A 25,302-nucleotide genomic window follows, 5' to 3' on the forward strand; every position below is an offset into this window, starting at 1 on the left:
AGAAACAGAGGGCACAGCCTCAGAAAATATTCCAAGTGTGCTCTAACTGTGTTTGTGAACTTGCAATATGTTGTCCTAATTCTTACATTCTGTGCCCTGATCTATGAAGTCAAGCCTACCGTTTGCTTTCTTCACCACTAATGGTGCCATTTTCAGTGAACTGTGGACTTGGGTCCTCAGGTCACTCAATTTGTCAAGATTCTTTAGTGATGTACCACTTACAGCATGGACAACCTTTCTCCCTCTCCACATCCCCATCATATGCAAACTCCTCGTCATCCTCCTACTTACAGTGGCATGCAAAAGTTTGGGCACCCCTGGTCAAAATTTCTGTTACTGTGAATAGTTAACCAAGTAGAAGATGAACTGATCTCCAAAAGTCATAAAGTTAAAGACGAGACATTATTTTCAACCTTTTAAGCAAGATTAGTGTATTATTTTTGTTTTGTACAATTTTAGAGTGAAAAAAGGAAAGGAGCACCATGCAAACGCTTGGTCACCCCAAGAGATTTGAGCTCTCAGATAACTTTTACCAAGGTCTCAGACCTTAATTTGCTTGTTAGGACCATGGCTTGTTCACAATCATCATTAGGAAAGGCCAGGTTATGCAAATTTCAAAGCTTTCCAAATACCCTGACTCTTCAAACCAACAAACAGCAGCCATGGGCTCCTCTAAGCAGCTGCCTAGCACTCTGAAAATGAAAATAATTGATGTCCACAAAGCAGGAGAAGGCTATAAGAAGCTAGCAAAGCATTTTCAGGTAGCCGTTTCCTCAGTTTGTAATGTAATTAAGAAATGGCAGTTAACAGGAACGGTGGAGGTCAAGTTGAGGTCTGGAAGACCAAGAAAACTTTCCAAGAGAACTGCTCGTAGGATTGCTAGAAAGGCAAATCAAAACCCTCATTTGACTGCAAAAGACTTTCAGGAAGATTTAGTAGACTCTGGAGTGGTGGTGCACTGTTCTACTATGCAGTGACACCTGCACAAATATGACCTTCATGGAAGAGTCATCAGAAGAAAACCTTTCCTGCATCCTCACCGCAAAACTCAGCGTCACAAGTTTGCAAAGGAACATCTAAACAAGCCTGATGCATTTTGGAAACAAGTCCTGTGAACTGATGAAGTTAAAATAGAACTTTTTGGCCGCAATGAGCAAAGGTATGTTTGGAGAAAAAAGGGTGCATAATTTCATGAAAAGCACACCTCTCCGACTGTTAAGCAAGGGGGTGGATCGATCATGCTTTGGGCTTGTGTTGCAGCCAGTGGCACGGGGAACATCTCACTGGTAGAGCGAAGAATGAATTCAATTAAATACCAGCAAATTCTGGAAGCAAACATCACACCGTCTGTAAAAAAGCTGAAGATGAAAGAGGATGGCTTCTACAACAGGATGATGATCCGAAAGGCACCTCAAAATCCACAATGGACTACCTCAAGAGGCGCAAGCTGAAGGTTTTCCCATGGCCCTCACAGTCCCCTGACCATTGAAAATCTGTGGATAAACCTCAAAAGAGCAGTGCATGCAAGACAGCCCAAGAATCTCACAAAACTAAAAGCCTTTTGCAAGGAAGAATGGGCAAAAATCCCCCAAACAAGAAGTGAAAGATTCTTAGCTGGCTACAGAAAGCATTCACAAGCTGTGATACTTGCCAAAGGGGGTGCTACTAAGTACTGACATGCAGGGTGCCCAAACTTTTGTTTCAGACCCTTTTCCTTTTTTGTTATTTTGGAACTGTAAAAGATGGAAATAAAAAAGTAACTTTGTTTAAAATATTTAAGAACTGTGTCGTCTTTAACTTTATGCCTTTTGGAAATCAGGTCATCTTTTACTCATTTAGCTATTCACAGTGACAGAAATTTTGACTGGGGTGCCCAAACTTTTGCATGCCACTGCATATGATATGTAACCATACCTCCTACATAAATATCCATTTACAACAAATAACCCAGTACCAGTCTCTGTGATATACCCCCAATGAGAAAATCCTTTACCCTCTGCCTCCTGTCACCAAGACGCTTTTGGATCCCATTAGCCAGCCTGCCTTGGATTCCATATACCTTAACCTTCTGGACTTGCCTTACAAGCGGGACCTTAACTGAATCCAGTGAATCACCACACATGATGCTATGGTAACTGCTTAGTGCTTACAACAGCCAGGGCCTTCCCATTAAGTATGGCAGGATTCAATACTATTCTTGAAAGGCTTAAAAGCATTTTACACAACAGTTATGTGTGCTGAACAAACCAGATGGAAACTCATTTGAGCGCCTCGAAAGGGGTCACTGGGGATTATAACAAACTGCTACAGCTAATGCTGATTGAGCAGTTGAAAGGTTGTGTCCCTGAAGGTATGCGGACCTATCTAGATGAGAAGGAGGCAGAGACTCTGTCTGCGACTGCCAAGTTAGCAGACGAGTATGCCTTAACCCACCAGATAAAATTTTCCCCAAATAAGAGCTACCAGAGAGGCAGTAGGGACGGTAGAGAAAGCCCACCGGCTAATTTGAATTTGAAATGGGGACTGGTATTGGAAGCCTAGAGGAGGTAGATGTCCCATTTGCCTGTGTTCAGGTTGTGAAGGTACCTGTGGAGTCATAGGGTACTGAACCTTGTGTGGAGACTCAGGAAAGGTCTGAGGTATCTGACCTGGATAAAAAGGAATGCAATCCTTTTGGGTCAGATGGACTTGGTTCAGCGAGTAAGGGGTTAACCTTGGCACCAGTAGAAAGTGAGAATTCTCAGTCATTTGTGTTAGGAAGTGCTCCAGCAATTAGTGATGAGATGAAAGCTGGTGAGGGGAATGTTAGTGAAGATATTGGAAAAAGTATTGTTCCTGAACTTTTGAATAAGGAAAAGTCTGGATTGGTTTCAGAAGCATTGACCATGCTGAAGGGTCAATGGTTTGTTAACAAGGTGCCTGCGAATCAATTACAGTTTGTTTTGAAATTTAAGGATGTTAACGTTTGTGGTGATGTTCAAGTTTGTGATTTGGAGAGGCAGAACTTGAAGTGTTGTTTTGACCAAGAGGGATCACCTGCAGGTGTTAAACTGGAAACTAATGGACTTAAAGATCTTGAGGATAAAATTAATGAGTGGTTTGAAAGTTCAGCAAATGGGCTTCGTTTGGAAAACATTAGTGATAAGCAAACCCCTGAGCAGGGAGTCTGTGAAGGCCTATTCCAAACTGGTGAGCACGCTGATCACGTGAGGGTTAAGTGTTCTGTGCAGAAGTGGAAAAGAGATAATGGTTGATAAAACACCTCTTTGAATTACAAGATTTAGTTCTGCTTTTTTGTGTAACAAAGCATATGAATAATAAAGACAAGGTCATGGTAGATTGACTGACTAAATGTTAAGCTTAAAAGTGAAATATAGATTAGTATTTGTATACACTTCTGTAATGTGTTAAATAATAATCACACATGTATCAGTTTAACCTCTGTAATATACACCTAAGTTAAAAATTATTTCACTGTAGAAAAAGAATTACTGGCACTTATCCTGGCGTTACAGCATTTTTAGGTTTACATTTGTCCGGCATAGAAACCATTGATAGTTTATACTGATCACAACCCATTGGTATTTTTGACTAACATGAAGAATAAAAATAGACAGTTATTAAGTTGGAGTCTGATGTTACAAGAATTTGACATTAAAATACAACATATAAAGGGAACTGACAATGTAATTGCTGATTGTTTATCCAGGTGTTAATTTGAAATCATATCTGTGTTACCCTGTTGATTAAGGACCACTTCTGTATTATATTAGATTCTGTAATGTGCCTTACCAGTTAATTTTCTTTTCACCCCCGGTAAAAATTCTTTGAAGGGTGGGGGTGTTACGCGTGCTGAACAAACCAGATGGAAATGGGATCCAGAGCTGAACACCCCCCCCCCCCCCCCCTGGAACTGTGCTGCTAATGAGAGAGAGAGAGATGAAGAACAGAGGTCGGGTCACCTGCTACAGATAAGAGAGAGAGAGAGTCGGATGATTTAGTATTATGGTTTCTTCACTGATGGAAAGGTAAACAATCTTTTGCTACAAGTACACTTATTTGCACATTAACATTCTTGCTGAGACAGCAGGGTGTGGCCTCGTTTGATGGACATGGACATGTTGAGTTGATGGATGGCTGATACCCCATCAGTGGGGATAAAAGATGGGTCTGGGGAGACACCCTCAGACACACCAGTGGACACTGAAAGAGTGTTGGGCACCCACAGGAAGGTGGGGGCCTGGAGGATCAGTTCAGGAGAATCGGTCCGGAGCACGGTGAATGAAGGCAGACCGGTGGGGACTTGTGTGTGTGTCCGCCCTGGCCTGGGTGACGAGTCCATCACTGAAGAACGGTCTAGCCTGGTACGGAAGGGTCATAACCAGTGACCCCAACAGTACAACAGAACAAGAAGACAGCGGAAGGTTTGCCTGCTGCAGCTGCTCATCTCTTGCTCACTCCCTTTCTCTCTCTCTCTAGCAATTGCAACACTACAACTACCTCAGCACGAACTGAACTGAACTCTATATTCTTCTATGACAATTCATTTACCCCTAGACTTTGATAGAGCTTGGTTTTGATTCTTATTCCTACACTTTTGTATTTATCATTGCTAACCTGTTTTATCTGTATATTTACATTGTTGATACTGTTTTGCTTAGTTTACTAATAAACACCTTTAGTTACAGTACCACCAGACTCCAACGTATCATTCCATTTCTGCTGGTCTGTTAACCCAGTTACGGGGTACGTAACACAACATAGACAGGAATATTGTTTGCACAGGTGAAAGTCAACAGAAATTTGGCATTTTTTTATTAATAGCATTGGACAGATCTCTAATGCAGAACAAAAGGCCCCACTGAAGAAAATAGATGATTCATGCAAAACAATGTGTACAGTACCTCACAGAATGTCATTTCTTTACTCAGATTATTATTATAAATTACCAATATTAACGTGCAGGAGTGTTTGTTAGCAGCTTTTATGGTCTTATATTTAATGTGGTATTAGGTCTGGTCTAAAAGAGGCCCACTCCAGAAAGTTTGCAGGAAAAAATCTTTGTGGTTTGGAGAGCAGTGGGAGGAAAATATAGATTTACTGGTCACATTCTATTAGTATTCCGGTTATTATCAGTTTTGACAAACCTTTTGAATCCATCTCTAAAAAGCATGCTAAACATCATCCAGAATGAATTTCTCCATTCACAAATGCCTTCCCCTTCTTGTCTTTAAAAAAAACAGTTCCTAAGAATTTTAGCATTAAAAGAAACAATCCAGATTCTAATAAAGACCTGGTTCTCTGCTGAAGTGCCTATAGATTATTGGACAGGGCAAGCTGACTGTTTCTCCAACCTTGGCTGGCATCCAGCAGGTGTAATTATCCCAAATCCCAGCACATCCTGAAACGAAAAGAAAAGCAAACATGCCTTTAGTGTTATTGTGCAATTAAGGTTCTTTTGTGTCAACATCTTTCATTACTAACAGACAGAAAATCAATGAGGAAGTATATACGTCATTTATAGTTTCTCTTCTAAACATTCAATTCATTGTCTGACTGAAGAGGCAATAGCAAAAAGAAAACTACTGTAGTTTGTCCATAAAGATAAAAGACCCTGACCCAAAACCTCAACTATCCATATTTCTTTCTACAGATGCTGCCTGACCCATGAGTTCCTCCAGCATCTTATTTGTTGCTCCAGATTCCAGCACTTGCGGTCTCTTGTGTCTCTGCTATAAGAAAATTCATCAGGATAAGCAGCGTCTGTGGCTCAGTTGTAGACTCATAGAGAACTACAGGCCCTTCAGCCCATCTACTTCATGCTGAACTATTGTTTTGCCTTGTCCCATTGATCTGCAACTAACTCCTAGCCTTCCATCTAGGTATTTAACCAAACTTCTCTTAAATGTTGCAATTGAACCTGCATCCACCACTTCTGCTGGCAACTTATTCCATACTTGAGTCACCCTCTGAGTGAAGAATTTCCACTTCAGGTTTCCCTTAAGTATTCCACCCTTCACCCTTAACCTATGACGTCTAGTTCTAGTCTCATCCAAGCTCAGTGGATAAATGCCTGCTTGCATTTATCCTGTTTATACCTGTCATTATTTTGTTTTCCTCAATTAAATCTCCCCTTATTTTCCTACACTCCAGGGAATCAAGTCCTAGCCTATTCAACTTTTCCCTATAACTCAGGTCCTCAAGTCCTTGTAAATTTGGGATGGTTCATGGTTTAATTAGGGATCTTGAATCAGCCGCAGTTCAACCCATTGAGTTGCTCAAGCAGTTTGTGTGTTTTTCCAGATTTCAGCCTCTGTAGCTTCTTGTCTCTAGATAAGAGGTAATGGCTGGGCAAGATCAGCCATGATTGATGGAGAAGCTTGAGGGGCAAAGTGACCTACTCCCACTTTTTTTTTTAACATTCTTATACATTTGCCAGGTTAATCTGCGAATGAATGCCTCTACTTTCTTAGAAATTTACATCAGTTCAGCATGTCACCTAAAACTTTGACAAGCCTCTGTATGTGCACAGTGAAGAGTTCCTGACTGGTTGCATAATGGCTCGGTATGCAAACACCAATGCCCAGAAATGGAATAGTCTCTCAAAAGTGGTAGATACAGCCCAGTCCATCACAGGGAAAACCTTCCCCACCATTGAGCACATTTAAAGAAAGCAGCATCCAGACGATCAAAGACCCCCACCATCCAGGCTATGCCTCTTCTTGCTATTACCATCAGGCAGGAGGTACAGAGGCCTACAGCACTGGATTCAGGAACAGTTACTATCGTACAACCATCAGGCTCCTGTACCGGCGTAGATATCTTCACTCACTGATTCTCTGAACTGATTCTGCGACCTACAGGCTCACTTTCGAGGGCTCTAGGATTCATATTCTTAGCATTATCTTTTTATGTGCATAATGTGTCTTCTTTTGCACAATGGTTGTCAGTCACTGCTTTTATATAGTTTTTCATGAGCGTTATTGTATTTTATTTTCCTGTAAATGCCTGCAAGAAAATGAATCTCATTTGAATGACATATATAGTATGTACTTTGATAATAAACTTACTTTAATAGAACACTCCAGCAGCTGGCTGATATAACACTGCCGGGGGAGCATTGCACTAAAATCAGACCACGATGAGACGGGGCACGTGGAGTCTGCAGTGCAGCTTATAATTGGCAAGGCAGGCGCTCCGGACACGTCTGTGAGTCACGCTTGTCAAGCTGCTGCCATCAGGGTGATAAAGTTACTCCAGCAGATCCATCTAATTGATCCCCAGGACAGCGAGAGTACATTGAAAAGAGCCGCTGAGAAGCTAATTAGCTCCATCAGGCTTGGTGGCAATATCTACCTTCAGGAGATTTCACGATGTTTCCTGTCAGGTAATAACGGTGTGTACGTTTCTTATTCCCACACAGCCACCTTTCCAAATTAAAAGTTCTAGATTTACTGAAACTGTAAACATGACCTTAAACTTACCTTGCCTACGAAGCCCGCATACAAATTTCTACCAATTTATACTTGTCTTATTGGCTGCATCATTGATTCATACATCTTCAATCCACTGTGTCCATGTCAACTATCAAGGGCCCAGTTAAGCTAACCCTTCAATAATCCCATTTTATTTTTCCACATCTACATCAATCACTCTGGATTCTACAGCTGACAATGAACTTGGGAATGCAGGAAGCAAATGGAGCACCTAGAGCAGGGGTTCCCAACCCGGGGTCCACGGACCCCTTGCTTAAAAAGTGTGGGCAACCCTTGGCCGCAAGAAAACCCACACAGATTTAATTCGTAAAATGTTACCAGATTCTGCCTTTCTGTTCATCATCATTATCACTGCTAAAACACATACGTGTGATGTGTATGCCCTGGTAAAAGTGCAATTGAAATGCTCCCTGCTATGGGAACATCGCAGCTTTAAATCACTATTAGTATCAGGCACAAGGCTTGATCATTAAGTTTGTGGACGATATGATACTAAGAGGTGTTGTTGCTAGTGAAGAAGGGTAGTGTAGATTACAAGGAGATCTTGATCAGTTGGGAGAGTGGTCTGAGGAGTGGCAAATTAATTTCAAAACAGATAAGTGTAAGGTGATGCATTTTGGAAAGTCAAATTGTGTTGGACTTATGCTATAAATGATGAAGTACTAGGAAAGGAGGGACTTAGAAGCTCAGTTTATTGAAAGCAGCATCACGGGTAGACAGGATGTTGAAAAAGGTGTTTAGTATGCAGACCTTCATCAGTCAGGGCACTGATGACTGGAGTTGTGACATTGTGTTTCATTGCTGAGGTTGTACTTGGAGTATTGTGCAGAGCTTTGGTCACCCAAATGTGGTCAAACTGGAAATAAATCAGGGAAGATTTATGCAGATGTTAGCAGTGGGAACAGTTTGTTGTTGGGGTCAAATCAACACATACAAACAAGCTGGATGAACTCAGCAGGTCAGGTAGCATCCATTGAAAGCATCCATTGATTTGACAACAGCATCTGCAATGTGCTTTGTGTTTACTTGTGGTTGGGGTGACTCAGTTCCCCAATGATCCTATGGGCCCTTTTTATACACCGCTCTTTATGAATGTCCTGAAGAGTGGGAAGTTCACATCTACAGATGTGCTGGGCTGCCCGCTCCACTCTCTGCAGAGCCCTGCGATTGAGGGAAGTACAGTTCCCGTACCAGGCAGTGATGCAGCCAGTCAGGATGCTCTCAGTTGTGCCCTTATAGAAAGTTCTTAGGATTTGGGGACCCATAACAGACTTATTCAACTGTCTGACGTGAGAGAGGCACTGTTGTGCATTTTTCACCACACAGCCGGTATGTACAGTCCACGTGAGATCCTCAGTGATGTGGATGCTGAGGAACTTAAAGCTGTTCACCCTCTCAACCCCAGATCCATTGATGTCACCTCCCTGAGGGGCACCTGTGTTGAGGGTCAGAGGGTTGGAGGTGAGGGAGCCCACTCTTACTACCTGCTGGCGATCTGACAGGAAGTCCGGGATCCAACTGCACAAGGCAGGGTGAAGGCCGAGGCCTCTGAGCTTCTTGTCGAGCCTGGATGGAACTATGGTGTTGAATGCTGAGCTGTAGTCCAAGAACAGCATTCTCACATAAGCATCCTTCTTCTCCAGATGTGTAAGGACGGTGTGTAGAGCTGTGGCTATTGCATCATCTGTTGATCAGTTGTGTCAGTAGGCGAACTGGTGAATGTAGGGGGTCCAGAGTGGGTGGCAGCATACTGCAGATGTAGTCCTTGACCAGCCTCTCAAAGCATTTGCTTACTATTGAGGTGAGTGCAACAGGACGCCAGACATTCAGACATGTTACCTTGGCCTTTTTAAGGTACAGGGACAATGGTGGAAGTTTTGAAGCAGGAGGGCACTCCACACTGGGAGAGGGAGAGATTAAAAATGTCTGCAAACACACCAGCCAGTTGTGCCATGCACATTCTGAATACTCGCCCTGGGATGCCGTCCGGTCCTGCGGCCTTGTGATTGTCCACTCGTTGGAAACACCTGCGTACCTCAGCCTCAGAGATGACCAAGGTGCCGGTTCCTCAGGAGCTCAATGTTGGCGACATCAAACCGAGAGTACAAAAGATTTAGCTCATCTGGGAGAGAGGCAATAACATTGGAAACACCGCTGCATTTAGCTGTGAAGTATGCGGTGGTGTGCAGACCTTGCCATAAGCTGTGTGTGTTGTTGGTGGAGAGTTGTGTCTAGATCTTGTCCCTGTATTGTCGTTTAAGAAGTACTTGGATTTGTTCATGCTGAGAAGGATATGGGCTGAATGCAGGAAATTAGGAGCAGATGGGTAGGCGCCTGGTTGGCATGGAATTGATGGGCCAAAGGGCTGGTATCTGTGCTGTGTTTCTCTATGATTCTGTATAGGGAGAATTACAACTCCATACAAACAGCACCGGTAGTCGGTATTGAACCCAGGTATCCAGAGCTGTCGGTAGCAACTCTGCTAACTCCACCAAAAGCATTCACAAATTTCCACAAATGTACCTTGGAGAACATTTCAATAGGCTGCATCACTGTCTGGTAAGGTGGGGGGGTGGGGGTGCATGTGGTGGGTGGCTACTGCACAGGATCGAAGTAAGCTGCACGGAGTTGTGAAATTAGCGAGCTCCGTCAGGGCCACTAGCCTCCACAGTAATGCCTCAGAATGGTGTCTATCATTAAGGACCCCCCATCACCCCGGTCATGCCTTGTTTTCATTGCTTCCATCAGGAAGGAGGTACAGAAGTCTAAAGGCACACACTCAATGATTCAGGAACAGTTTCTTCCACTCTGGCAACCAGTTTCTGAATGGGCATTGAACCCATGAACACTACCTCACTACTTTTTTATTTCTATTTTTGCACTAATTTAGCTACTTTATACACTTAACATAATTCAGTTTTTCTATGATTATATATTGCATCGTGCTGCTACCACAAACACAACACATTTCACAAAATATGCTGGTGATATTATATCTGAGTTTGATGCCTTTCCTATTATTTTTCATTAACCTTTTATGGTGAGTAAGGTTCATGGTTTAATTCAGTAAGATACCGACTTAAACTTGCCAAGGTTTAAATAGCTCCTATCAAAGTTGTGATGTTTGCAATGTACAGTGAGTACATGGGATCACTATCACCACCACCTTCAGGTTCCTCTCTAATCACATACTATGCTTACTTGGTGAAGTATAGACATGCTCTTTCATGGTACAAGATCATATAACTCCCTTCTCAACGTCACAAGGATAACAGTGGTTCAAGGAAGTAATTGGAAAGGCAATAAAATTTTGGCTTTGTCTGCAATTAATATACAAGTTAAAAATCAAAGACCAGTGGAATTTCTACAGCAAATTAGAAGCAAAAGTTGATCTTCTACTTTAACACAGAACGTTTCAGTAAATACTGTGTAGTGTGTGAAATTAAACTCAAACATGACAACTACCAGGAAAGAATACATATCCCACCCTTGTCAAATACAGCCTCACCTTTTTTTATTTTTGGCACAACACCATTCATTAAAGGCTCAGTCAGCCATATGTTTTGGTTTTAGTATGGGCAATGACTCGGGATGGGGGTGGGGGGGGGTGAATCAGTGAAAGTTTATGGTCTTCTGGGATGGAACTTTATCAGGAGTGTCGCCATATGTCAGAAAAAAAAAATTTGCTCAAGAATATGGGCAAGAGCAAAAAAGGGAGATCAGTACTCCAAATAGTTAACCCACTTGCACAAAGAAATGTTTTCAATAAATATGTGCTCACATCACAGTGAGCCCTTTAACACTCTTCCTGTACTTGCTTTATTGGACTTGCCTTCTACTTATTGATAATTTTATCCAGACAATATTATCTAGAGGGTGGGGAGGGCCTCATCTAAGTATTATGGTCTTCATAAGACAGTCATTTAGGGAGCTATTTTGGTCAACAGCTCTTATCCTGAAAATTAATTCAAAGTAAATTTATTACCAAAATACATATATATCACCACATACAACCCCAAGATTCGTTTTCTTGCATACATACTCAATAAATCTAATAACTAACAGTCAATGGGCGTACAACCAGTGTGCAAAAGACAATAAACTGTGCAAATGCAAAACAAAAGGAACAATAATAACAACAAATAAATAAACAATAAATATTAAGAACATGAGATGAAGGGTCCTTGAAAGTGAGTCCATACATTGCGGGAGCAGTTCAGTGATGGGGCAAGTGAAATTGAATGAAGTTTTCCCCTTTGGTTTAAGAGCCTAATGGCTGAGAGATAATAACTGTTCCTGAACCTGGTGGTGGTGTGAGTCCTGAGGCACCAGTATCTGCTTTCTCATGGTAGTAGTGAGAAGAGAGTATGACCTGGGTGGCGAGGGCCCCTGAAGATAGATGCTGCTTTCCTGTGACGATGCTCCATGTAGATGCACTCAGTGGGGTGGGGGGGGGGGATGACTTTAAGTGTGATGGTCAGTAGCCTAAAACAGGTAGATCAACAAGAAACCACTTTCAAATTGTAACTGATTGCATTGCATACTTAAAGGGACAGTAAGCCTTTGATTTTGAGGGTGTGCTGGCCTCTGCAACATCAAGCAAAGACCTGATGATGATCTCTAAGCAGATCACATTGAAGAATAGAACAGAAGAACCATTCCTTGTTCTTCACGGACAAGACTAAAGATTAGCTTGATTTGTCAGATGTACATCAAAACTGTGTCTTTATGTCGAATCAAATCAGCAAGGAATATTCTGGGCAGTCCGTAAGTGTCGCCACACTTCTGTCATCAACATAGCATGCCCACAACTCACTAACCCTATCCCATATGTCTTTGGTACGCGGGAGGAAACCAGAGCACCCAGAGGAAACCCACACAGTCACAGAGAAATACGGCAATCTCCTTCCAGACAGCGGCAGGAATTGTACGTTGATTGCTGATGCTGATGCTGTAAGGCGTGGCTCTAACTACTTCACTACCATGCCACCTAGTTGCAAGGGCGGCCAGTTTGCCAAACATTGAATATTTGAATAATTTGAATAAGTTATGGATATTTTCTCTAGAGGTTAGAAGAATGAGAGCTCCCATCAAAACTTACAAACTTCTTAAAAGGTTTGACAAACTTTGTTGCCAGCACTAGACAGCCTGAGTTATGGGCAGAGTTTGGCCAGGCAAGGTCTTCATTCCTTGAAGCAGAGGAGAATAATTAATGACCTTATAGAGGTTTATAACATCATGAGGGTCAAGGATAAGGTGGATTGTAACAGTCTTTTAGCCAGGTTAGGGAATTCAGTACTAGGTGGCAGCAATTTAAGTTGAGATGAAAGATTTGAAAGGAAACTGAGGAGCGATGGTGAGTATATGGAATGAGCTGCCAGTGGAAGTGGTTAGGCTAAAGTAGGTACAATACAGTCGGCCCTCCTTATCCACGGATTCCGCATGTGCGAATCCAACCAACCGTGAATCGCGAAAACCCGTTAGTGCTCTTCCAGCACTTGTTCGAGCATGTATAGACTTTTTTTTCTTGTCATTATTCCCTAAACAATGCAGTATAACAACTATCTTACATAGCATTTACATTGTATTAGGTATTATAAGTAATCTAGAGATGATTTAAAGTATATGGGAGGATGTGTGTGGATTATCATGGATCAGGATCAAAAAAAAATCGAAAGTTCTCGTACTGAGTAAGTCGGAACAGGTACATTCAGTATTATTTAGCGTCAGTTAGTCAAACCTTTGTCTTAATATATTGTACAAAGTTTATATAATTTATCTTTCTATGCATATAAAGCACTTAATAACGTATGTTTCAGCGCCGGGCTGAGTGACAGATCGCTCCTGAGTGTGCTCTTCACCACACTGGGAGGATCAAAAACCCAAAACCCCAAAACCCTATAATTAAACCACTGCGTTGCTTAGTAATAATTGTAGCTTTCATCGGGGCAGGGCCTTTCTCATTTTATCCTTTAAGATTGTTCCGATTGTTGACCAATGTAGCCTAACACTTTTCCAATGACCGATGGCGTTTCACCTCTTTCCAATCGCTTTATTATTTCCACCTTATTTTCAATCGTGATCGTGATTATTTTCGTGAACAGAAACACTGTGAATTCAGAGATCTGATGCTGGGTCCTAACGTCCACCGCACTAAAACTGATTAAATAAGGTCCTGGGTTCTGCTGGGTCCTAAGGTTCACCGCATTGAGACTGGTAGAATTAGGGACCTGAACATCTGTGAATTTTGGTATCCGCAAGGGGTCCCGGTACCAATCCCTTGCGGATAAGGAGGGCCAACTGTACTATCATTTAATAAGCACTTGGATAGGAACGTTAAGAGGCAGGGCTTAGAGGGATGTGGTCTGAACATAGAAATTGGGACTAGCTGGGTATGCATGGACTTGTTAGCTGAAGGGCCTGTATCTGTGCTGTATTACCCCATGAATCTGTGACTCTACGACTAGGGACACAAGGACACAAGGACACAAGTTTGGAATAAGAGAGAGGTAGAAATGAGAGAGGTCTTCACACAGAATGGTGAACCTTTGGATTCTGTACCATGGGTGGAAGGGTTGCTATGGGGGCTTAGTCACTGGTCTCATCTGCCACAAGAGATCAACTGGATTTGAGACATTAAGGGAATCAAGAAGTCCTGGGACAGTGTTGGAAAATGCTGAGGTAGTAGATTAGGCTTGAATGCCTGGATAGCCTACTTCTGTTCCTATTCTGCATCTATTCCAATTTATATACTCCTGCATGTGTAAGAATTCGTGAAACCAGTGACGTGTAAGTGTTCAAAGGATTTGGGCCAAATAGGCATATGGGACTAGCTAGATGGGAACCTTGGTTACCAAGGACCATTTGGGTCAAAGGTCCTGTTACCACGCTGTATGACTTTGTGACCCCATGGTGTTCAGTTTTCCAGATCTCAAGGCATTCTTTTTCAACTTGGTGAATTCTTCGCTTCATGGACTTTTCAATTAGTCTTGATTGATTGGATTTAGCCTTGTAATGCACTGCAGTCGCAGACCTGTGAATTAATGTTTGTTGAAAATGGAGTCCAGTGGTAGAGCAGTCATTTGTGGCACCTACTCCAGAGAATCCGGTCAAAGAATAATCACTGGAATAAAGAGTCTCCTCACTGATTTCAACAGAGTAGCATGGCTGGGAAAGAACTACAAACGATTTGCTGGAAGAACAACAGCAGCTTAAACAACATCTGTATGGAGGGAGTATTTGTCAATATTGTTTACGGTTCCAAATTCCAGTGTCTCCAGTCTCTTGTATCTCAATTGCAGTATGGACAATGACTCAGTTGGGGGTGGAGGGAATGATGAATTTATGAAACTTTATGATCTTCTGGGATGGAACTTCATCAGAAAGAGCATTAGCGTATGTCACAAAAAAAAGCAATTGCTCAAGAATATAAGGAAGAAGGAAGTGGAAGAGCAGCTCTCCAAGTACTCAACCCAAAGAAATGTTTTCAATAAATTTGCTGTCACATCACAATGCCTCCCACTCTTCCTGTACTTATTTTATTGGACTTGTCCATTACTTTTATCCAGATGATGTCATTTCTGGGGAAGAACCTCATCTAAGCACAATCTTTACTGTGCTCTTAGAAAAAAAAACAGACATCAGGACTCTATTATGGTCAACAGGTCTCATTTTGAAAATTAAACAGGTCTAATTGCTCAAAACAAGTAGATCAAAAGAAAAACCCTTTCATATTGAAACTGATTGCATTACTGTACTCAAAGGGACAGTATGACTGCCATTTTGAGGGTGCACTGGCCTCTGTAACATCAAGTCAAGGCCATGGTAATTAACTCTAAGTAGCTAACACTAAACATTAAAATGGAAGATTCTTTACTCGTTCTTCAAAGGCAAGACTAAAGATTAACTTTATTCGGCATGTGCACATTGAAGCATTCAATTTGTTTGCTTAAAATCAAATCAGCAAGGATTATGTTGCCATGCTTCCAGTGCCCATAGCAAGCCCATAACTCACTAACCCTAACCCATATGTCTTTGGACTGTGGGAGGAAACCAGAGCACTTGGTGGAAACCCACATGGCCATGGGCAGAATGTACAGACTCCTTATAGACAGTGGCAGGAATTGAACACTGATCAGGCAAGTGCTGTAAAGCAATGTGCTAACCAGTTGCTTTGCTTTGAGGCCCAGTTGCAAGGGTGGCTGGCATACCAAATGTAGACAAATTTAACAGCTTGGTCTAGAGAGGTTAGAAGAATAGGAGATCAGATCAAAACTTACAAAATTTTTAAAAGGCTTGACAAGCTTTGTTGCCAAGGTTAGAGGGCCTGAGTTATAGGGAGAGGTTGGGCAGCCAAGGTCTTTATTCTTTGGAATGTAGGAGAATAAGGGATGACCTTATTGAGGTTTATAAAATCATGAGGGGCAAAGATAAGGTGGATGGTAACATACTTAGGGGAATCCAGAACATGGACAGAGATTTAGGTTGAGAGTGGAAAGATTTAAAAGGAACCTGAGAAGCATGCCCACTCAATATAACATGCCCAAATACATATTTTAATATTTTCACACTTTATGAATTGTTAATTTACATTTAATTTACATTTAAGCATAGTGGTATTGTTAAATCGTTTGACTAACTTTGTAATATTTCCATGTGTCAGAATGTCAGATTCAGGGACGTTCACTTGTTTTGACAGGCAGGAGGTGTGGCTTAGCCCCCTGTCCAATGTTTGACAGCAATACTGTAGGTAGGGTCAGACCTGGTCCAGCCTGTGATGCAATCTAAATACAAGGGGGCGGAGGGGTGTTGTGGTGCAGAATTTTACCACTGGCATTGGAGCTGGCACTTTCCAGCAAGTTGGTCTCAGGGCTTGGGCACAAATGTGAACATATCTTGCAGGGTGCAAATCAAATTGCCGTTTATAATTGTGCATTATGAAAAAACATGAAGTTAAAACAACCTTCATTTACTGCTTTTCAATTCCTCCCCAGGATGTCTGAAATACTTTGCAGTGAAGTACTCTTGAAAGTGATTATGCAAAACTAATAATCTGTTGATGATAATTGAAACAGTCGCCACTGAAGTGTTTACAGGCAATCCTGCATTCTAACTACCTCTACTGAATTATTGAAATGTTTTTTCTTCCTCACTGATGCTCTTAACGGGTTGAATTAACAAAGTGATCCGTTAGTGAAGTAGGGCTTTTTCTTTGTCAGCTTATATTTACAAAGCACTTTTAAGGGGAAAACGTTCCAAGAGTTACGATGGAAAGATTCAGTCACTTCAAGAGACATCAAGAAGACTGCCCAGATGTTTTGTCCATGAGATATGTTTCAACTTCTTAACACAGAACATCGAACATAGAACATTACAGCACAAGAACAGGAGCTTCAGCTCACGATGCTGGGCTGACCTTTCAACCCAATCTCTTCCATAGTCCTTCATTTTTCTATCATCCATAATACCTATCTAAGAGTTTACTAAATGCCCCTAAAGTATCTGCCCCGACCACCATCCCAGGATGTACGTTCCATGCACCTTCCACTCTGCGTAAAAATTTACCTCTGACATCCCCCAATACTTCCCTCCAATCTACTTAAAGTTATGCCCCCTTGTATTAGCCATTTCCCACCTGGGAAAAGGTCTGGCTGTCCACTTGATTCATGCCTGTCATTATCTCGTACGCCTCTATCAAGTCATCTCTCACCCTGCTTCACTCCAAAGAGAAAAGCCCTAGCTTGCTCTATCTCTTCTTAAAGAAGGAAATTCAGGAAACAAAGGTTCAGGAAGGGGAATTCCTGAACTTGTGGCTAGAATCCATTGCGCCGAGATCAGATAAACTCAAAGGTCATTTTGATCTGTGGTTATTGTGGGGTTGAGTCACTGCAACCACGTTGCTCAGTTTTACTCTGGAAGGAATCATCTGAATTCAATTAACTTAGAAACGTTGCTGCTCTGGCGTGCTCCAGGCACCATTCAGCCATGTCACCATGTTGTACTATCAATCCCTATCCATACTCTGGCCTTTCCAAAAATGAATTTTGGAGGCACACTACAATGTAAGTAGCATGCTTACCACTACCAACCAGCTGACTCAGTGGCAATTTGTTGATGGAGCCTTTATTTATATGAAGGATTTTGTCCAAGTTTAAGGCTAATCAAGAGAAAGACACTGAATAATGGTAAGTGAAGCTGGCAGGCCTTGTTTTTGTTGCTGGAGTATTCACCTAAATTGGTTTTTGAATCTGTATACTGAACCTTGGGAAGTTTATACATTTATATTGCAACACTCAGCCAAAGAGACCTCAAATCTATTTATGAACCGATGTGGACAAAATTCCAGACCACAGCGCACGAAGTTCACCACACAACCCATCAGCGACAAGACTTCCTCCCTACATCACAACTGAGTTTCCGCAACGACGACCAATCAGCTGATTGAAAAGTATATAAAGGCAAAGCATTTGGAGGACACAATTAACAGTGCATTGATGATGTCTCCTCGTATGGCGACGAAAAGCTTGCAAGTAAATTGCCAAGATCTAAATTGCCAAGATTGGAGAACAACTCAACCCAATCAAATCCATCTTTGGTCTAATAGAACAACAAATTAATTGAAAAACACGCAGGAGCAGGAGTAGGCCAAACAGCCCCTCAAGCCTTGAGGTGGTGAATTCCGAAGAGTCAAGAACAAGTAAGGGAAGGTATTCCACCCGTTACATCACGGAAACCAGCCTCCCCTCGTGGACAGTTTATACATCCCACTGTCTGAGTAAAACAGCCAACATCATCAAATACTCTACTGACCCCAAACATTCTCTCTTCTCCCTCTCCCTATTTGACAGAAGATACAAACACCCCAAATCTTGTACCACCAGGCTTAAAGACAGCCGCTATCCCACTGTTAAAAAGACTATTGAGCTCTTGCACAATAAGATGGACTCTTGTTATGATCTTGAGTCTCTTTGTCTACCTGCACTGCACCTTCCCTGTAATTGTAACACTCTAATCTGTATTCTGCTCTTGCTTCCTTCTGTACTACTTTGATGTGATGACGTGGTTATATGAACAGTATGCAATGTTTTTTACTGCACCTCAGTACATGTGACAATAATAAAATAAATCAATTTACCCCCACATTCACCATAAGTGGGCCACTAGTTCTTGATATTATAATGATGGGAAATTTCCTCTTGGCACTCACCCTGTCAATCCCCTTAGAATTTTATACATGTCAAATGGATCATCTCTCAGTCTTCTCAACTCCCAACCAACTCAACCTCTCTTCATATGTCTACCTCTTCAAAAACCATTTTGAACCTTCTCTGAACCTTACATGACCTGCAGGGTAATTAGTGACTGTGACCTCATGTCTTAGACTCCTCAGCCAATGTAACATCCACAGCACACGTGTTCTATCCTGTCTATGTTTTAGTGAGGTTCTACTGTATGTCATTCTTGTAAATCTAGAGAGTTGGGGCTTAGCCTATTCAAGCACATTGCTGGAACCAGTCTGGTGATTCAGGCGTGATCCTACCCAATCCCTTTGTAATATAGTTAGACATCTTTCACTTCTATGCTGGTGGTGTTGTTGTTAAATCACTGTGCTACAATTCTAAGTTCAAGTCCACTTGGACTGTGGACTTTAAATTCGTAATCCCATAAAGCTAAGGCTTTATAAGGCACCGGTCGTACTGAATTTAGAGTACTGTGAGCAGTTTTGGGCCATTTATCGAAGAAAGGATGTGCTGGCATTGGAAAGGGTTCAGTGTAGGTTCACATGAATGATCCCAGGAATGAAAGGATTAATGTTTGAGGAGTGTTGATGGTTCTGGGTGTGTACTTGCTGGAGTTTAGATGAATAAGGGGTGGGGAGGATGATTCTGGTTGAAACCTATCGAATACTGAAAGGCCTAGACAGCGTGGACATGCAAAGGATGTTTCCTACAGTGGGGATCTCAGAGCAGAGGGCACAGCCTCAGAATACAAGGATGTCCCTTTAGAAGAGAGATCAGGAGGAATTTCTTTAGCCAGGGGTTGGTGAGTCTGAGGAATTCATTGCCATATTTCACAATCAGAGGACATAGAGCCCTGGAGAAACATGGTTTTGTTTGGATGAATTCACATGCATGCTTGTTGATGATTGTATTTCAGTCAGAGGGGTGAATCTATGGAACAGTTGTAGTAAGAACTTAAAAACATGCACTACACTTAACAAGTTTAAAAAATTATTTAAAAATTATTTAATGAACAAATATAAAATACATGATTTAAAATGAATGGGAGTAATGTAAATAAATGATATTTGGAATTGGATTTTGTGTTAAGAAATTATGAATTTTTTTGTTTTTGATGTGATGATTGATGCCAAATATGTTGTTGTATAAGTAAGAGGGGTAGGCGTAATAAGCTGTAGCTTCAGCCTACACCCTTTCGGTCTGTTTTAAAGAATATCTATGTTCTTTGTTGTAATTTTGTCCTATGAAATCGTCGTTGTGAATGGTGCTTTTTGTTATGTTTGCACTGACCGAACCAAATCAATTTCATTCATTCATTCATGATTAAAGCTGAATTTGAACTTGAATTTAATAAATCAGGCATGATTGAATGGTGGAGCAGTCTCGATGTGCCATATAGACTAATTCTGTTCCAATGTCTTATGGGTTTATGGACGTACAGTATATCCACCCCAGGTTATTGACTTCTGAAAGGAAGCCCTTTGGAATGGACACAATGAAGCTGGGCAATAAATTCTGGCCTTGGTTGGCAATGTTGTTCATCACAAAAAAATGAAGATTAAAAGGAACTCCTACTACAATAAATGCCAACTTGTCATGTTTCTTCTTAATCAGAGACTGCCCCTGCATGAAGTGCCTGTATGATCAGTATAAAGAAGTTTAAGAGACGACTAGACAGGTATATGGAGGAATTTAAGGTGGGGGGTTATATGGGAGGCAGGGTTTGAGGGTTGGCACAACATTGTGGGCCAAAGGGCCTGTACTGTGCTGTACTATTCTATGTTCTATACATTTTAGAGTAAGGGGAGACCTGACTGAAGTTTATAAATATACAGGAGACAACAATAGGCAGACAGGGTAGAAATATATAAATCTATGAGGTCGCACATTTAAAGAGAGTGGAGGCAAGTTTTTTTTTACACAGTGAGTCAAGCATGCAGGAAAGATCTGCCAAAGGGGTGGCAGAGGTAAACAGATAGAGGCATTTAGGAAGTTCTCTCCCAATATGCAGTGAATGGACATTATATCAGGAGAAGTGATGAGTTTAGATAGGCATTTACTTAGTGTTTAAATAATTTGGCACAACGTTGTAGGCTGAACGGTCATTACATTACTGCTCTGTTCAAGGTCTTATATTCCAAATTCCCTGTCAGTCGGAGACCCAGCATTGGCCATTGTTAGACTTGTTTTTATAAACCTATGCATCATAAGTCTGTTGTTGGGTTTTTTGCTGGTTTTCTTCTCTATTCTCACCCTCAGGGTGGAGGAGCAACACCTTATACCCCATCTAGGCAGCCTCCGACTTGATGGCATGGACATTGATTTCTCCTTCTGGTGAACAAATTCTGCCCCCCCCCCCCATTCATCTATTCCCTATTCTGACTTTTCACTTCTTCTCACCTGCTTGTTACTGCCCCCAGGGTCCCCTCCTCCTCCTCTTTCTCCCATGGCCCACTCTCCTCTCCTATCAGATCCCTTCTTCTCCAGCCCTTGACCTTTCACGCCCATCTGGTTTCACCTATCACGTTGCAGCTGTTCTCCCTCCCCTTCCCCATGCTTTAATCTGACATTTTACCCTTTCCTTCTCAGTCCTGAAGGAGGGTCTCGTCCCAAGACATTGACTATCTATTCATTTCCATAGATGCTGCCAGATCTGCTGAGTTCCTACAGCATTTTGTGTGTGTTGGTTCATATTCTACTTCCTTCTGTTTATTAATTTCTTGACCATCATTTGCTGAATTCTAATGCACTCTCAGTATGAGACATACTGCTTTCACTGGCGACCTTGTCAAGCTATTCTCTAGATTTGATTTGATTTTTTGTGTTACGCATAGTTCACCCACGTTGTTTATATTTTCCTTATGCCTTCGAGGAAAGTATATTTGTTGCAAATCACATAATATTTCCTTCAAGTCCATTTATTCTTCTATTTATTTTTTACATTCAGCAACTCCAGATAATTTGCCTTTCATGTCTCCAGAGATTCCTTCACTTAGATTGAAAATCCTATTTCAGATTGAACCGAACTACATCATTTCCAAATTAGTGCAAAATTCTATCACATTAGGGTTACTTTTACCTGGAGGCGTCTTTACATTATTATTGAATCCTTTTCTCAGTACTGAATTATAAATAACATATTATCTAGTCAGTTCCTCAGTGTAGCTAATCCAGAAGTACATCTCGTACGCCTTCAAAGAATTAATCTCCGACATTGTCAGCATTAATTTGATATGTTCAGTTGATACATTTAGATATAAGTCCTCCAAAGTTACTGTATTACCCTGTTACATGCTTTTCTAATTGAATCAGTTGTATCACTCTGCAATAGTACAGCCATTTGGAAGCTTATAAACCCTTCTGTCTATTTTCTGTTCCCTGTGGCTTCTCAGCTTTGCAAATAACTGATCCTAATTCAGCACTACAATTTGCCAAGCCATAATCCTTTCTAACTATTGCACTAATGTCATCACTTAATAACAGAGCTTCAGCACCTCCTTTCTCATATTATTTTACTTTCAAAATATCAAATGCCCTGGAATGTTTGTTTCCCAGCATGTTGGTTACCATGAAGCCATGTTTCCGCTGTGACAATTAGACATCCATTTACAAGTACTTGTGCCATTAATTCATCCACCTCTTTAAAGATGCACCATACATTCGGGTACAATGCTTTTAAAGCTGGCCTTTTGACATTATCCTATAGTCAGACTATATTTGCTGTTTGCCTTTGTTCTGATCTCTCTTTATTTTTGGTCCCTATATTCCCTTTCACTTCCACTTTTGTCTCCTTCCTGGCTTTCAAACGGTCCCATTCCCCTGCCAAGTCCCTTGCCCCAGGGGATGAGCACACCCACCTCTCTGTGAGGATATTGGTCTGGTCCTACTGAGCTGTTAACCATCTGAAATACAGTATATTGGTTCTAAGTGCTGAAGAAGGGGACGGGAAAATCTCAGAAATCCAAAGCACTTCTTCCTGCATCTTCTATGAATTCATTGGTTCTGGCTATATTCCACCTTGGAATCTAAGGTGACTTGATAGAGAAGTGCAAGATGACAGGCAGCTTAGATAGAGTGGATAGAAAGCGACTTCTTCCCCGGGGAGAAATGGCTAATAGGTAGACAACATATATAAACAAGGGAGAATCTGCAGATGCTGGAAATCCAAGCAACAAACACAAAATGCTGGAGGAACTCAGCAGGCCAGGTAGCATCTATGGAAAAGAGTACAGTCGATGTTTCAGGCCGAAACCCTTCGGCAGGGCTCAGACAACATATATAGGCAATTTGAGCAAAGTATTTGGGGGGGGGGGGAATGTCAGAAGTAATTTTTTTTTACACAGAAAGTGATGAGCCTGTGAAATGCTCTGCCAGGGTAGTGGTAGAGGCAGATATATTAGGGGCATTTAAGAAACTCTTCGATGAGACATTGATGATAGGAAAATGGAGATCTATGTAGGAGGGAAGAGTTAGATTAATCTTAGAGTAGGTTAAAAGTTCAGCATAATACTGTGGGCTAAAAGGCCTGTACTGTGCTATAATATTCTATGTCCTATACTTGTTAGCATGTGACATTAGGAGTAATCCTGAAATTACCACCTCTAAGGTGCTGCATATTAACCCTTTTCCCAGTTCCTAAAATTTGCTGGCAGGATAGTAAGAATTACAATAAGTATATATAAAAAACGAAATTAAATAAATGATGCAAAAAGAGAGCAAAGAGAAAATAGTAACGAAGTGTTCAAGAATTCATTGTCCATTCATAAATCTGATGGCAGAGGGGAGAAAGCTGTTTCTGAAATATTGACTGTGTATCTTCAGGCTGCTGTACCTCATAAAGAGAAGAGGGCATGTCCTGGGTTACGGGTTCAGGACCTTGACCTGATGCATTTTGCCAACTGCCACAATTGGTCTACAGCAGATGCAATCTCACTGGCTCTCCACTCAGCCTTGGATAACCTGGACAATAGCAACACTTATGTCAGGCTGTTGTTTATTGATTACAGCTCAGCACACCACATAATCAAAGCCTCAGTTCTAATCAACAAACTCCAAAACGCGGGCCTCTGTACCTCCCTTTGCAACTTGATCCTTGACTTCTTCACCAGGAGACCACAGTCAGTGCGAATCAGAAATAACATCTCCTCCTCGCTGACGAAATGCATTGGTGCACCTCAAGAATGCATGCTTAGCCCACGGTTCTACTCTCGCTACACCCTCGACTGTGTGGCTAAGCACAGCCCAAACACCATCTATAAGTTTGCCGATGATGCAACTATTGTTGGTAGAATTTCAGATGGCGACGAGGAGGCATACAGGGGAGAGACAGATCATCTGGTTGAGTGCTGTTGCAACAACAACCTGGCACTCAACATCAGTAAGACCAACAATTTAATTGTGGACCGAACAAAGGGGAGGGTCAATTTTCTCTGCATCCAAGATGCAGGCATTGCCATAACCCTTCCACTCTGTGGTGGGGGTGGGGGGGGGTGATCAGCCATGATCTCAAAATGGCGGTGCAGGCTCGAAGGGCCAAATGGTCTCCTTCTTCACCTATTGTCTATTGTCTAAAATGTTTGAATTATTCTACTAAAAGGTTCAATAATTCCAAAAGAGTAATATTTTCATATATGAAGAAGAAATGAATAAACATATTAACTGCATGGCCATTTGATCAATTCTAATGAGGAGGATCATTCTCTGTGTGGTCAAGCCCACAGAGGGTCTACGTAGTCAGCTGAACAGCATCTCTTGATAATAATGGGTACAAAGAGCAAATCCTCCCTTAGGCATGACTAGTTCTGCAGCAGCATCTGTTTTGACAAAAATAGAGTACGAAAACCTCGGTTCTGTTGTTTTTATGTCAGTGTCTATTTGGTCAAATTCTAATTCTCCACTCATTTCCACAATTCCATAATGTAGGGTTTAGACTTCTGGATGTTTGAACTGTGCTCATTTGAACTGGAGGATTTTCTGAACTTCATTTTTGTAGATGATGGTGTGGTTGCACATATTTCAGACTTCGCTTTGTATTCTGGAGTTCTCCGGCTCTGTCTGTCTCACTCTTCGCTCCTTGCACTGCACCGCTGCCTCAAAACAACAGATTTCATGACACAAGTCCGCGATAATAAACCTGATTCTGACTCAGGAAACCCAGATTGTCCAAGCCCATTGTCGCCTGATACCTCTCTCCATGGATCAGTGTCGAATTTGGACGAACATTACTTGATCATGCTCTTGTTACGTCCTTTTGGGACATTTCATTATATTAAAGATGTTACTGAAATCAATGCCATTGTTGTGTTCGTGCTGGGTTGATGAATATATGCTAATGACATGTAACATGTTTGTATGAGTCTATTTGTGTTGTGTATTGGATGAGTGTGTATTTTTATTTTCTGTATGTTTGTGTGTGTGTGTGCACATGCACGCAGGCACATGAACATATGATGTGTGTATAAATTTGCACAACCATCTATGTAAGAATGTGAGTGTGTGCATGTGCACACTCATGTATGTTTGTTGTCCCTGCCTTTGTGGAAAGTATAACATCAATGGATGCTGAA

The 25,302-nt window shown here is 41.6% G+C and overlaps 1 protein-coding gene across 5 annotated transcripts in view; it reads right to left on the reverse strand.

Annotated features, from left to right (window-relative positions):
- Window positions 1-25,302, reverse strand: part of vipr2 (vasoactive intestinal peptide receptor 2) — a 149,095-nt gene that overhangs the window by 111,514 nt on the left and 12,279 nt on the right. For all 5 annotated transcript variants that reach the window (XM_059971891.1, XM_059971890.1, XM_059971893.1 and 2 more), the window contains one exon: window positions 5,294-5,401. In XM_059971891.1, the coding sequence (XP_059827874.1) occupies window positions 5,294-5,401 (108 nt within the window). The remainder of the gene's footprint in view (window positions 1-5,293; window positions 5,402-25,302) is intronic.

Source organism: Hypanus sabinus, chromosome 6 (assembly GCF_030144855.1).
Source record: "Hypanus sabinus isolate sHypSab1 chromosome 6, sHypSab1.hap1, whole genome shotgun sequence".
In the NCBI taxonomy this organism is placed as follows: domain Eukaryota; kingdom Metazoa; phylum Chordata; class Chondrichthyes; order Myliobatiformes; family Dasyatidae; genus Hypanus; species Hypanus sabinus.